The 12,683-nt window shown below is 30.9% G+C and overlaps 1 protein-coding gene across 6 annotated transcripts; it reads left to right on the forward strand.

Annotated features, from left to right (window-relative positions):
* Positions 1-2,211: 2,211 nt before the first annotated feature.
* Positions 2,212-5,717, forward strand: LOC110628618 (transcription factor GLABRA 3). 6 transcript variants are annotated; one of them, XM_021775433.2, is made up of 9 exons: positions 2,213-2,982; positions 3,063-3,163; positions 3,259-3,529; positions 3,622-3,718; positions 3,852-3,866; positions 3,943-3,999; positions 4,092-4,898; positions 4,974-5,378; positions 5,483-5,717. In XM_021775433.2, exons 2-9 carry the CDS (start codon positions 3,127-3,129, stop codon positions 5,552-5,554), a joined length of 1,761 nt encoding a protein of 586 aa, XP_021631125.1. In that variant the 5' UTR covers positions 2,213-2,982; positions 3,063-3,126; the 3' UTR covers positions 5,555-5,717. The 6 variants fall into 6 exon arrangements, with proteins under 6 accessions (XP_021631095.1, XP_021631125.1, XP_043811520.1 ...); XM_021775411.2 differs by having other exon boundaries at positions 2,214-2,982; positions 3,275-3,529; XM_021775394.2 differs by having other exon boundaries at positions 2,317-2,334; positions 3,022-3,163; positions 3,275-3,529.
* The last annotated feature ends 6,966 nt before the right edge of the window (positions 5,718-12,683 follow it).

The raw sequence follows: 12,683 nt of genomic DNA on the forward strand, positions 1-12,683 counted from the left end.
ATTTAAATTTAAATTAAATATTTATATCAAAATTACAGTAAAATCAATGAATTAAATGAGGAAAAAATTGTGAGTTTTGCAACTCATCAGTCCTACCTCCTGGTTTTCACCCATCCAAAACTAACCAAGTATGCAGGTTACAGAAATCATTGTATGGCCTCAAACAAGCAAACAGACAATGATTTTTAAAGCTATCTCAAGCACTTATTCAATGTGGTTTGTGTCAATCAAAGTCAGATTACTCCTTATTTGTTAATAGTCTCTTCAATCTTTGCAGTAATTCTTGTTTATATAGATGATGTAATCCTCATAGGCAATGATCTGATTGAAATCACATAAATGAAATAATTTCTTGATGATTCTTTCAAAATTAAATATTTGGGAGACTTAAAGTTCTTTCTGACTTAAAATTGCTAGGAGAAAATCTGGTATCTCTCTATGCTAGAGAAAATATGCACTTGAAATCTTGTCTGATATAGGCTATTTAGCTTCTAAGACTGCTAGCACTCCTATGGATACTCATTCGAAACTTGACAATGACTCAGGGACCTTATTGGTAACTGAGGGTTCTTCTTCTTACAAGAAAACAGTGGGCAAATTATTTTACTTAACAACCACAAGGCCTGACATTTCCTTTGCTACACAATAACTCAGTCAATTCCTTTCCAAACCAACCACATTTCATCAGCAAGCTCTGCACAGGGTATTAAGATATGTTAAAAGCCACTCCCGGAAAAGGCCTTTTTTTTTCCCTCATCTTCTACTGTTCATCTAAAGGCTTTTAGTGATGCTGATTGTGCAGGGTGCATATTTAGTAGAAGGTCAGTTACTGGTTATTGTATCTATCTTGGTAACTCCTTAATAAGCTGAAAATCAAGGAAACAAAGCATTGTCAGTAGATCTTCATCTGAGACTGAGTATAGGGCTCTTGCTGCCACTACTTGTGAGATATAATGGCTGGTTTATCTTCTACATGATCTCAAAATTCCACATAGCATGCTTGCAAGTCTCTATTGTGGTAATCAATCTGCTTTAATATATCGCAACCAATCCTACTTTCCATAAAAGAACCAAACACATTGAGATTGATTGCCACATTATCAGAGAAAAGGTTTCTTCTGGTCTTATTCATTTACTTTATATTACCTCCATTGCTCAGCTTGCTGACATATATACCAACGCTTTACCATTCTCTCCCTTTAATACTTTAGTGTCTAAGCTTGGAATGATAAACATTCATTCTCCAGCTTGTGGGGGGGTATTAGATAATGTAACAGCCGGTTAGTTAAGCAACTTACAGGTAGTTATTTTATCAATTATACTTAATGATGGATTAATATACAGCTCAGCTGTTTCATGCTAGCTCTGCACTACTCACTGTATATAAGCAAAGTTGTTAGTGATGGATCAATATACAACTCAGTTATTTCATGCTAGTTGTGCACTACTCACTTTATAGAAACAAAGCTTGGAATGAGATTAATGGACTTCTTCCCCTTCCATTTTCAATGCTTTTATGTAATACCTCTAGTGGAAATTCCCACGTAATATTGATGATAATCTAAACTTCTCAACTTACAAAAAATAAATTATTAAATTTTAATTTTCTCATAATATAATAAAAAATGTGTAATTTGACATCCGCAAGTGTACAAATATAATGTAATCAAAGAAAAAGTTGTTTAGTGACTTTATAAATAAAATTGAAGAGTTAAAATAATGATGCTAGCCATTTAATAAAAATCATGACCAAAAGAATGTAACAAGAAAATTAAAATATGTTCAAAGTGAATTCTGAACCTTTTAGAATTTGTTACTATTTGCTAATTTCTATAATTAAATGTTTTAAAAAAATTCTAATTATATAATGAAATTATATATAATAATTAACTCTAAAGATTTGAATTTTCTTTGTTTTTCTTATTCAAATTGAAGAATAATGGGAGTTATACATAGTCAAACATTTCTCACCCTAATAATGAAAAATCTCATAAATAAATAGATAAAGAGTTAAAATTAGAAACATTCCATTTTTGTATTTTAAATATAAATAAAACCAATCAAATTATCTCTAATAAGCTAATTTACTCTTTTTTTTTTCAATAATAACTCCGACTAAGATTTAAACTTTATACATCACAGCAAAATAAACAACTTCAATCTCAGTCAATCTAAATTTAATGCAATGTATACTTGTTTGAAAAGAGACGTGTAATAATCGTTCTTGTTTTTTCCTTCGTTATTATTTCTCAACAAACACCGCCTCCACCCATCAAAAAATTATGGAGGAGGAAAGGCTGACTTCTGCATAGCAACAGCAGCTCAAATCATTGTGTGAGCCACTGTCTGTTTTGTCTACGTCTTCTCTTCTCTCCCCTCTACGTTCCCTTTCTTTTATTTTTTCTTCCATCTGTCTGTTTTTCTTTGGACCCAAACAGTGTTCAAGAAGATTATCTGTTTCCTCTTTCTGTTTGATATGGCTATTAGAAACTGTGTTAATTTCTTAAGCTGGTTTACTGGAATTCTGGTTTGAAAATAATTACACCCACTTCATCAAATAAGAGGATTTTCTTTCTATGATTCCGGTGTAATTTCTAGCGTCTAAATTTTCTGCAACACATAGTTAAAAACCCAGATCTTTCTTTCACATGGTTAAAGATTTTTCAGTGATAAATCAAGTACCATTTATGAGACTGGAAGTGAAAACCAAGGATGTTGCTTTTAATATTGGTTGTCTTCCTTATCTTTCTCTTCCTTTTGCTACTGGTCCAGTGGTGGACGATTCCTGCAAATTGAGTCGTTGTCCTTTTTGAGCACTCATTACTACCCAACAGCATCTAACCGGAGTTGTAGTTAGTGTAATTCTCGTCCTTTTTAGCAGAACTATGTTTTTCTTGAGCTTTTGTTTCTTTAACTGAACCCACATAGGTTTGTACCTTCGCAATATTCCCAGCAAAGCAATCTCAATATTCCATATCTAAGGTTGGCTTTTGTTTTGAAGAATGGATTTGTTCATATTAGGTGGGCAGTTTTATCGTTTCTGAACTTAAGATATGGCTCAGGAGATAATGCTAGAGAACCTCAAGAAACAGCTTGCTCTTGCTGTGAGGAGCATTCAATGGAGCTATGCAATCTTCTGGTCCATTTCTGCTACACAACCAGGGTAACAACCCTTTCATATATGCTCTGCTTTCTCTAAATTCTTAGAAATGTTCTTTTTCACCTCAAAAGAAGTGTTCATTGACAATCTTATGATAGAATGTGAATTCTATAGGGTGTTGGAGTGGGGTGACGGGTACTACAATGGAGATATTAAGACGAGAAGAACAGTTCAACCCATGGAGCTTAATGCAGACGAATTGGGTCTACAGAGAAGTGAACAACTGAGAGAACTCTATGAGTTTCTTTCAGCTGGTGAAGCCAGCCCACAAGCTAGGAGACCTTCAGTAGCATTATCTCCAGAAGATCTCACAGACACAGAGTGGTATTACTTGGTCTGCATGTCTTTTGTATTCAATATTGGCCAAGGGTAACTAGATTTTGATTTATGGACTTTGTCTTCAATAGTTTTTTGTTTTTAAGGATCAATTATGCTTAATTCCTCCTCTGAATTGGTCATAGCTTGCCAGGAAGAACCTTAGCAACTGGCCAGCCTATTTGGCTGTGCAATGCTCATTTTGCAGATAGCAAAGCTTTCAGCCGCTCTCTGCTAGCTAAGGTAGCTTGCTGTTTCTTGCTTGAGATCCATTTTCATATCCATATTCTCAATATGAGTTGATGAAGCAAAAACTTAATTTGTTATCTGATTTTTTTTCCCTGTAAATTGATCATCTGGAATCCATCACCCCCAGAGCGCTTCTATTCAGGTAACCATTCTAATTATTTTCTAATAGAACCTTTGTTTATGAACTGCAAAATCTCATTTCTTATTCAAACTTCCAGACTGTAGTGTGCTTTCCATTCTTGAGAGGTGTGGTTGAGCTAGGCGTGACTGAGCTGGTACGTCTCCGTTCAGGTTTCTGCTTACTGTATAATCAACTAATGGATTTGAGATGGGTTCAGTTGTCTTATTGTTACTTGTTTTTCTGAAGATATTGGAGGATCCAAGCCTCATTCATCATGTTAAAACTTCATTCTTGGAGATTCAATACCCTATAGTTGCTACAAAGACCAGTACAAGAAGTGACAAAGAACTTGCTGATACTGCTTGTAATCAGGATAACCTTGACGTCAAATTAATTTCAGTGGCAAGATGTGAAGAATTGGATGTAGTTTCCCACAATGACATTTCAGATAATCAACCAGAGGAGGATTCATTTATGGTTGAGGAGATAAACGGAGGAGATGATGGCTTCAGCAACTGTGTTCATAATTCCTTGAATTCTAGCAACTATACATCTCAATCCATTGCAGATCCTGTGAAGCTTGCTCCTGTTCCGAACAACGAAACAGTCAAGAACCGTATGTCGAAGGATGTTCAAGACAGAAATCACAATAAACTGACTGCACTTGACCTTCAAATTACAGATGGTTTTCATTATCAAAGCATTCTTTCATCTCTCTTAAAGACCACGCATCCGTTAATTCTTGGACAACATTTTCAAGATTGTAACGAGGTATCTAGCTTTGTAAGTTGGAGGAAACTGGGATTGCTGCATTGTCAGAGACCAAGAAGTGCACCCTCGCAGAAACTATTGAAGAAGATTCTGTTTGAAGTTCCTCGGATGCATGTCAGTGGCTTGCCAGATTCCCCAGAAGACAACAGCAATAACGTTGGAGTTCTGATACCAGAGGCAGATGATTTTAGTGCAAATCATGTATTAGTTGAGAGGAAACGAAGAGAAAGATTAAAAGAAAATTTTATGATTCTCAAATCGAGTTTTTATTCAATCAAAAGGGTAAAAATCTGTTCCTGAGAGTCACTTACCCATAAACAGAAACTCCATTGATTGAATTTTTCCGTGTCTGTGCAGGCTGATAAAGTATCTGTCCTAGATGAGACAATAGAATACATGCAAGAGCTTGAAAGAAGAGTTGAAAAGTTGGAATCATGTCGGGAGTTGACAGAATTAGATGCAAGAACAAGAAGGAGAGAGAGGACATCTGATAACTATGGCAGAAACAAAACTGGTAACAGCAAGAAGCCGCCAGTAAACAAGAGAAAAATCTGCAAGATCGATGACACAGAGACAGAGATGGACTATGACATATCAGTTAGTGTGAATGATAAGGACGTAATAATCGAGATCAATTGCCCATGGAGGGAAGGATTATTGCTTGAGATCATGGATGCAGCAGCAAGCCATCTGCATTTAGATTCTTACTCAGTTCAATCCTCCACCATTAATGGGATTCTTTCTCTTACAATCAAATCTAAGGTAGGAACACAGTACTACCAAATCTACCTTTTAATATGAAGCTTGACTGAATGGTTATAATAAACTATTGAGTCTTTCAACTAACGTTGAAAAGTTTATTGCAGCAGAAGGGATTAACAGCTGCATCAGCTAGAGAGATCAAACAAGTAATTGAAAGAGTTGCTCGTAAATATTGAAGCTTGGCCTCACATGGAAGTCTGTCTTCTTTATCATTGTAACTTCACTGCTTCAGTTATAAAATTATGCATCTTTGGGTTATTTAGTAAATCATGGTTATAAAAACAAGTGATTTTTCCTTCATGTTTATCCCTTAATGAGCAAAAATGAACTTGTTTTGAATGTTGTTATTCTCTCAAAAATTTTACCATACAATCCCTCGTAGATCCCACCAGCATCAATAGTCGAATTTTTCATTATTTCCTTTCAATGAAGAAGTACACTTAATTTATTAGATTTGTTGGTAAAATATCAGCATTACATAAACCCAAAAAAGCTCTAATCACATAAAAATCCAAGGACAAGAATGCCAGTACATAAGTTTCTATAAGCTACAATCCCTATAATAGATTCTAAATTTGTTTGAAGATCTAGCAACATCACATTAAAGGCAAAAAAACATGTGATAGCACACTCTTCATTGGCAAAAGACAAATTCAGCAGGTTGTGGGTCAGCAGAAAAAGTAAAACTTGGAGATACAGAAACTCGCAGGAATTACCTCCTGGGAAAATCTCACAGCCTATATGGCGTTTTATCTAAAACTTTTAAAAAATATCAGTCATTGTCTCTCTCTCCAATGCTAAAATTTACATGCGCCTAAAATTCCAATGGAGGTTAACAATCAAGGTAGCTGTCACCTTTATTTCTTGCCTGTATTGTAGCGACAAAAATTTATGAAGAAAAACAAAACCATGTAATAAAAAATGATAATTTGAGTTGGACCCATAATTTAATTTTGATTGATATTTTTTAATGTCCAAGAAATTATTAAAGCCATAAGTCATTTGAAATGTCAAAAAAAACGTAATGAAAATGAAATTTTTGGTGACGTGACTTATTTGATACGGACTTTACATGAAAATTTATTTAATATTCTCAATTTTACACTTGCATTTTTAGTTATACCGTTTATCTCTCTAATTGGTAATTTATATTAATGCCTTTCACAACTATACTTTATTTTCAACCTAATCATTAATATAATAATTAATAACTATTAAAATAATATATCAATTTTAAAATAATAATATTATTAAATATATTTTAAAATTTTCGAAGCTTTTTAATTCATTTTGAATTCATTACTCTATCAAAGTGACTGATTTTTAAATTCTCATAGTACCCTTCAAAATTTCTTTAAGGGCATATTGAATAATTTTTATAGATTTCAGTATTTTATCAATTCAGACTAAACAACGAGCTAATAAATCTCTTTTTTTTTTGTCACTGAATTTTTCAATTAAATTTATTATAACACTCATAATAACAACTTTATGAAAATTCTATTTTACTATAAACTTTAGTTTTGATAAACTTTAATTTATTATTTTTTTCTGTACTAATAATACTTACTCTCAATTTCATTCTAAAAAAATATAACGTTATAAGTTTTTGACATTCAATAACTCCTCTGTTAAAAAATAATTGCAAAAATATAAATTTTAATAAAAATAACAAAGCTTGCCGACATTTGGGCGCGCACAAAACGTATCATCATGGAATCCTGAAAGATGAATCACTCCAATAATTGAGATTATGGACCATTTCACTTTTCTATTAGGTTGGATTGATAAAGACTTCACAACTTTTTTGGGCAAGCACGCAAGCTTGGATTTTTCAAGTTACTATAGAATGCAAAATTTTAGATTGATTTATTATATTTGACTCCTGCATCATCAATATTTATATATGTATAAACTAATTATCTTACTTTTTTGAAAAAGTTTAAGAATATTTTGTTTTTAATAATTTATTGATATCATTCGTATTAAATTTTTTTGAAATTTGTAAAATAAAAAAAATATTGAAAAATTAATTTAATAATTTTTTGATATTTATATGAGTGTATTGAATAAATTATAAAATTAATGATTTCAGAAAGAAATATATAATATAAAATTCTGTATGAGATAAAATAAAAATTCGTATATAAATATATCGATACAGAATTCTATCATATATATATATTTTTTAGGAAATAAAATTTGTAATTTAATCTTTATTTTTTTAATAATAAATAATTTAAATCCTGAATTTTTATTATATTAATAAGATAGTCTTTCTATTAAATTTATTATTAGTCGATTGTTAATTTAATAAGTCAAACTCAAAATTTAAGAGACTATTATTATAAATATTAAAATAATAATAATTAAATTGTTATAAATTTTTAAAATTAAAAAAATTAACCAGTTATAAAAAGTGAAATTTAAAATATTAAATTATTATAATCTAATATTAAATTTTAATAGAATGATTATTTTATTAATAGAATAAAATTTTAAAAATTAAAATATTTATTACTAAAATAATAGAGACTAAATTATTGATTTTGTTAAACCTTCTGGAATATGTATAAATTATCCTTTGATTTTTTTTTAATAGTCATAATAGACCAAAACTTAATATTTGTGTCGAATTGCATTTTAATTTAATAAATTGGTTTAATATTTATATTTTTAAGCAAAGTTTGAAATTAAAATATGAGAATTTAGATAATATATCATATGTAATATTTTATTATATTTTAAATATAAATTAATTTTATATGTGTCATTTTATTTGAATTTTTATATTTTATTTTTTAAAAATTAACAAAAAAATAATACCAAATGTCGTTTGAATTAAAATAAAAATTAGCGTAAATATTAACCATTTTTCAATGAATTAGTCTACATATTATTATATCAAATGATTATATATTGATGATCCCAATTATATAGATCACTCGGTTTTTTATTCAATTATTTATAATTGTAAGTCTCTAATTAATGAGATGAATAGTGTTAATATTCGTTATATTTCTCGATCTGCTAATAGCGTAGCACAAATATTTGTTAGGACTGTCAATTCTTTAATAAATCAGATGAAATAAACTGTTTCACCTCCTATTTGTATTTTGCCTTTGTTAAAATTTAGTAGTGCTTAATAAAATTTTTCTACATTTACTTCAAAAATAAAAAAATTTACATATTGATAAAAGTATAATTAAATGTGGGTGCCCCATACCTTATTCCTTATTCATAAATTCATTGGTTAAAGCTCAAGATCTTATTAAGCTCATGAAAAGAACTTTCCCGATGATGACCTGAAACGACATTATTAATGGGAGAGACCAAGAGAGGGTCAGATGACTTCGTTGCTAACGAAGAATGAAGCAGGAGAATATTGTTAGCAGATATGTCGAGTTTTCACATAATATTATTGTTAGCAGATACAATGCAGTAAATTCTCCTTACGTCTGTAATTATGGGATTCCCAATCAATTAGTCAGGGGGATCTCCTATTAATTAGCCGACACTAGCTGGATTTTCAGGAAATGCTATAATTAACTTCATCTTCTTACATTATAAAAGTTGATGATCGTAAAGGCTAAGATACGCATTCTTACACAACTACTCTTGAGTTTTAAGCAATTCCTAATACTCACGCTATTCTTCAGTTTACTGATTTGAGTATTGGAGTGGCTATCATAGGCGCCAACCACCTCACATTCTCTTTCTTGCAAAATTGATCAATTGTAGCACAACTCTATTTCAGCCTCATCATTTGGTTCCACTGTCGAAAAATTCATTGAATTCTATCTATTTATTTGGATTAAAACTGGTCTCTTATCTCCTTTCTCTTAAAAAGAAATTTCTCTCTTTTCTCTCTCTTGAAATGACCGATAATTTATGAGTTACTACTAAAGTTGCTACCAATGAGGGCACTATAATTTCTTCCGCTTCTGGTAGTGGACAAAATACACCCTTCATAGTCAACGAAGCAGATCTCAACAATCTGAATAAATGAGCAAATGCTCCAATACTGATATGGAATCCAGGATCAACATGTGATCAAGAATCCTAATCTTAGTGTGGGAAGGTGTAACTATAATATAGGAAGGGTATCTAGTTAAATAGTCAAACCTAGATTATATTAAATATCATTTTCCTAAATTTTCTTGGAGAAATCTCATTCCTAAATGGGTTGCACGAATTTTCCTTCTAATTTAGTCTAAATTAATTTAAAACAAATCCCACAAATACTAAAAAATACCAAAATAAAAAAATAAAAAAATTACCTTTCAGTCCCTGAGATTTATCGTAATTAACACTTTTGTCTCTCTATTTTGATGACCCACTACTTAAGTCCCTCACTTTCTCTTCCGTCCGAATTCATAGTCCTTCCGTCCAAAATAGCCGTTTGGTCAAAGAGTCTAAGGTGAGAGGTGAGATTTTTTACCAAAAATGCCCTTAATGAACTTGTTAAAACCCCTTTCATTCCAGCAATTCCTCCATCCTTCTTCTCCCTCATTTCTTTTTTATTTATTTTCGACCATTGTTGATTCTCCCTTTTTTTCTCTTTTCCATCTTTATTCTCACTCATATCTTTCTACTCTCTCATAACTTTCTTCTCTCTCATATCTTCTCTATTTCCTTTCGACCATTGTTGATTCGTTTTTTTTTCTCATTTCCATCTTTCTTTTCCCTCACATTTTCTCTATCTTTCTATTCTCTCATATCTTTCTTCTCCCTCACATGCTAGAGAAGGTGATAGAAAATATTGTAAAGATGAAGGATGATTTGAAGAAGATGAAGTAAGAACAAAGAGCTACTAGAGATGAGATTGCAAATATTGGGGGGATTATGTGCCAATTGAGAATAATTTATATTGTTTTGATTTTTGTTGTAGTTGGAGTAGCAATGAAAGTGATTTGAAATAATATATACTAGGAATTTAGATAATAGAAACTACCTTTTTTGCTGTGAATATATATTTTGAATTTACAGTAGTACGATGGACTAAAATGTTTGAATATTTAATTTTATGAGGACGTAAGTGTTTAAAAAATTAAACATATGAGAACTAAAGTGTCTGCAAATTTAAAAATATGAGGAATATAGTGTTTAAATATTTAAATATATAGGGACTATAGTGTTGTAAACTTTTAGTTAATTAAGTGACAGTATCCTTCACAGATATATTATTTTGTTACAAAATACTTTATCCTTATTCACATATAAAAATGTTATAAAAAAAGTAGCCAACAAGAAATGTAAATGTATACACAGAATGTGAAAAAAACTGAATATTCATTCATATAAAAGTTTGATCATTTGAATGTCAACATCAGCCTTGTCATTTCACTGATCAAGTCCATTACATTACAAATAAATTTTTTTCCATTACATCACAAAATATATACAAAAAACCTATCTAAATTCTCTAAAGTTGTCCAAAATAGCTTTACAATATCTGCATATCTAAAATGACCAGTATATATCCAAAATAGCTGCACATCAAAAGATTTCAAGAAGACCAACACATGTTCAAAACCTGCAAATGAAATCTGTAAAAAAAAAAACATCAAAAGCTGCACACTAACTATGTTCAAAAAAATCACAATTTCATCCAATTTGGACTAAGCTAAAACTCACCAAATCTGTCCAAAAAAACATGTTACACATCTAATATATCGAACAAAAAACTCACAACCTGCACACCTCTCAGATTTATCCGTTGCTATCTCTAAAAATAAAAAGGAAATTACAAAATTAATTCCAAAATCATTAAACCCTTTATTTACAGTAAATCCTAGAAAAACTAAAAAATAAAAAATTATTTATTGTAACTCAAAAAATCTAAACAGTAAGTAACAAATTTATTTTCACCGTAAAACAAAAGGGATTTTCGTACCTTCAAAGTGGATCATGATTTCATTTTCTTCTGCGTATATGAACACTGACTCCACCTTCAGAATGGGATCATAGAGAGAGAGAAGTTTTGATAGAGAAAGAGACAGAGAGAGCGCAAGAGAGAGGGACAAGACTTCAACAGAGACAAATAGAGCGCGAGAGAGAGGGACAAGTTTCAAAAGAGACAGAGGGGTTTAGTTTCGATAGAGAGAGATATAGAGAGAGCGCGAGAGAAAAGGAAAAAGTTGAAAGAGAGAGAAGTTTAGATAAAGACAGAGAGAGCACGAGAGAGAGAGAGAAGAAAGAGCGATAGGGTTTTGTGATTTTGAAATATAGGGACTTTTGGTGAGGGTCAATTTTGTCAATTCATATCTCCCAAACGGCTATTTTGGATGAAAGGACTACGAATTCAGACGGAAGAGAAAATGAGGGATGTAAGTGTTGGGTCGTCAAAATAGAGGGACAGTAGTGTTAATTACGTTAAACCTCAGGGACTAAAAAGTAATTTTTCCTAAAAATTGGCCTAAGTGTAATTTGGCTATATATGCATTATGTGATATGAAATTGTATTGTATGTCCACATGTATTGAAGAGAGTGTGACTTGTTTTCTCATTATCCATACTTCCCAAATATAGTATTCATCTTGTAAGTCTTTAATCAAGTGATGATAATTTGATTTGTCATGATTTGGAGCTTCTCATATTGAATCTTTAAAGAGTGTGAAGGCTTTAATGCACAACTTGTTGTTGAAGAATCATGTTATACTCATGCTCGTACCATTCTCTCCTTTCTCGAAAAGATTCGTCCTTGAATCTTCAACCATAATGACAAGAAATGGATCGACATACATGGGATCATCTCCAAACAGGTTGTCTTGTGCCAGAATGTTAAAGGCAATTGAAATCTCAAATTCTTCGATTTCTTCCATATGACAATGTTTAAATTTAGAATCATCTTCTTCGTTATTTTTAAATCGATTTACATCACTATTAGTGGTTTGTTCTTTCTCTTTCTGGATGGTTTTCTCTATAATTTTCATGAAATGTTTGAATTCAATCTGAAATTTCATGAATGAAGTACTAAACTTTGATATCTCTCATTTTTCTTTTTTAAATCAAACAACTGAAATGATTTTTTCACTCTTCTTTTTTTTTTTCTTTAAATCTCACACAATTGAAATAATTTTTTCTTTTTTTTTGCAAACTGAAGTAATGAAATAAAACTAAAATTAAATAAAAATAAAAAAATAAAACTTATGAAATAGATAAATATAGATAAATAGAAATTTATCTATCATTGTGCTCTGATACCAATTGATGCAGAACTCAAGATTAATTTGTCATCAAGAACCGCATCACATAACTTGATAAAGAATGAGGCAAGATATCTTTCAAAATGTTACTCTACTA

Source organism: Manihot esculenta, chromosome 1 (assembly GCF_001659605.2).
Source record: "Manihot esculenta cultivar AM560-2 chromosome 1, M.esculenta_v8, whole genome shotgun sequence".
Taxonomy (NCBI): domain Eukaryota; kingdom Viridiplantae; phylum Streptophyta; class Magnoliopsida; order Malpighiales; family Euphorbiaceae; genus Manihot; species Manihot esculenta.

What these genes read in the sequence shown, in the direction of transcription:
- LOC110628618 (XM_021775394.2), top strand. Translation starts at nt 3,054, where the DNA reads ATGGCTCAGGAGATAATGCTAGAGAACCTCAAGAAACAGCTTGCTCTT. An exon ending in GTATTCAATATTGGCCAAGG is followed by an intron (nt 3,530 to 3,621) that starts GTAACTAGATTT and finishes AATTGGTCATAG; the next exon opens with CTTGCCAGGAAGAACCTTAG. An exon ending in GTTTTTATTCAATCAAAAGG is followed by an intron (nt 4,899 to 4,973) that starts GTAAAAATCTGT and finishes GTGTCTGTGCAG; the next exon opens with GCTGATAAAGTATCTGTCCT.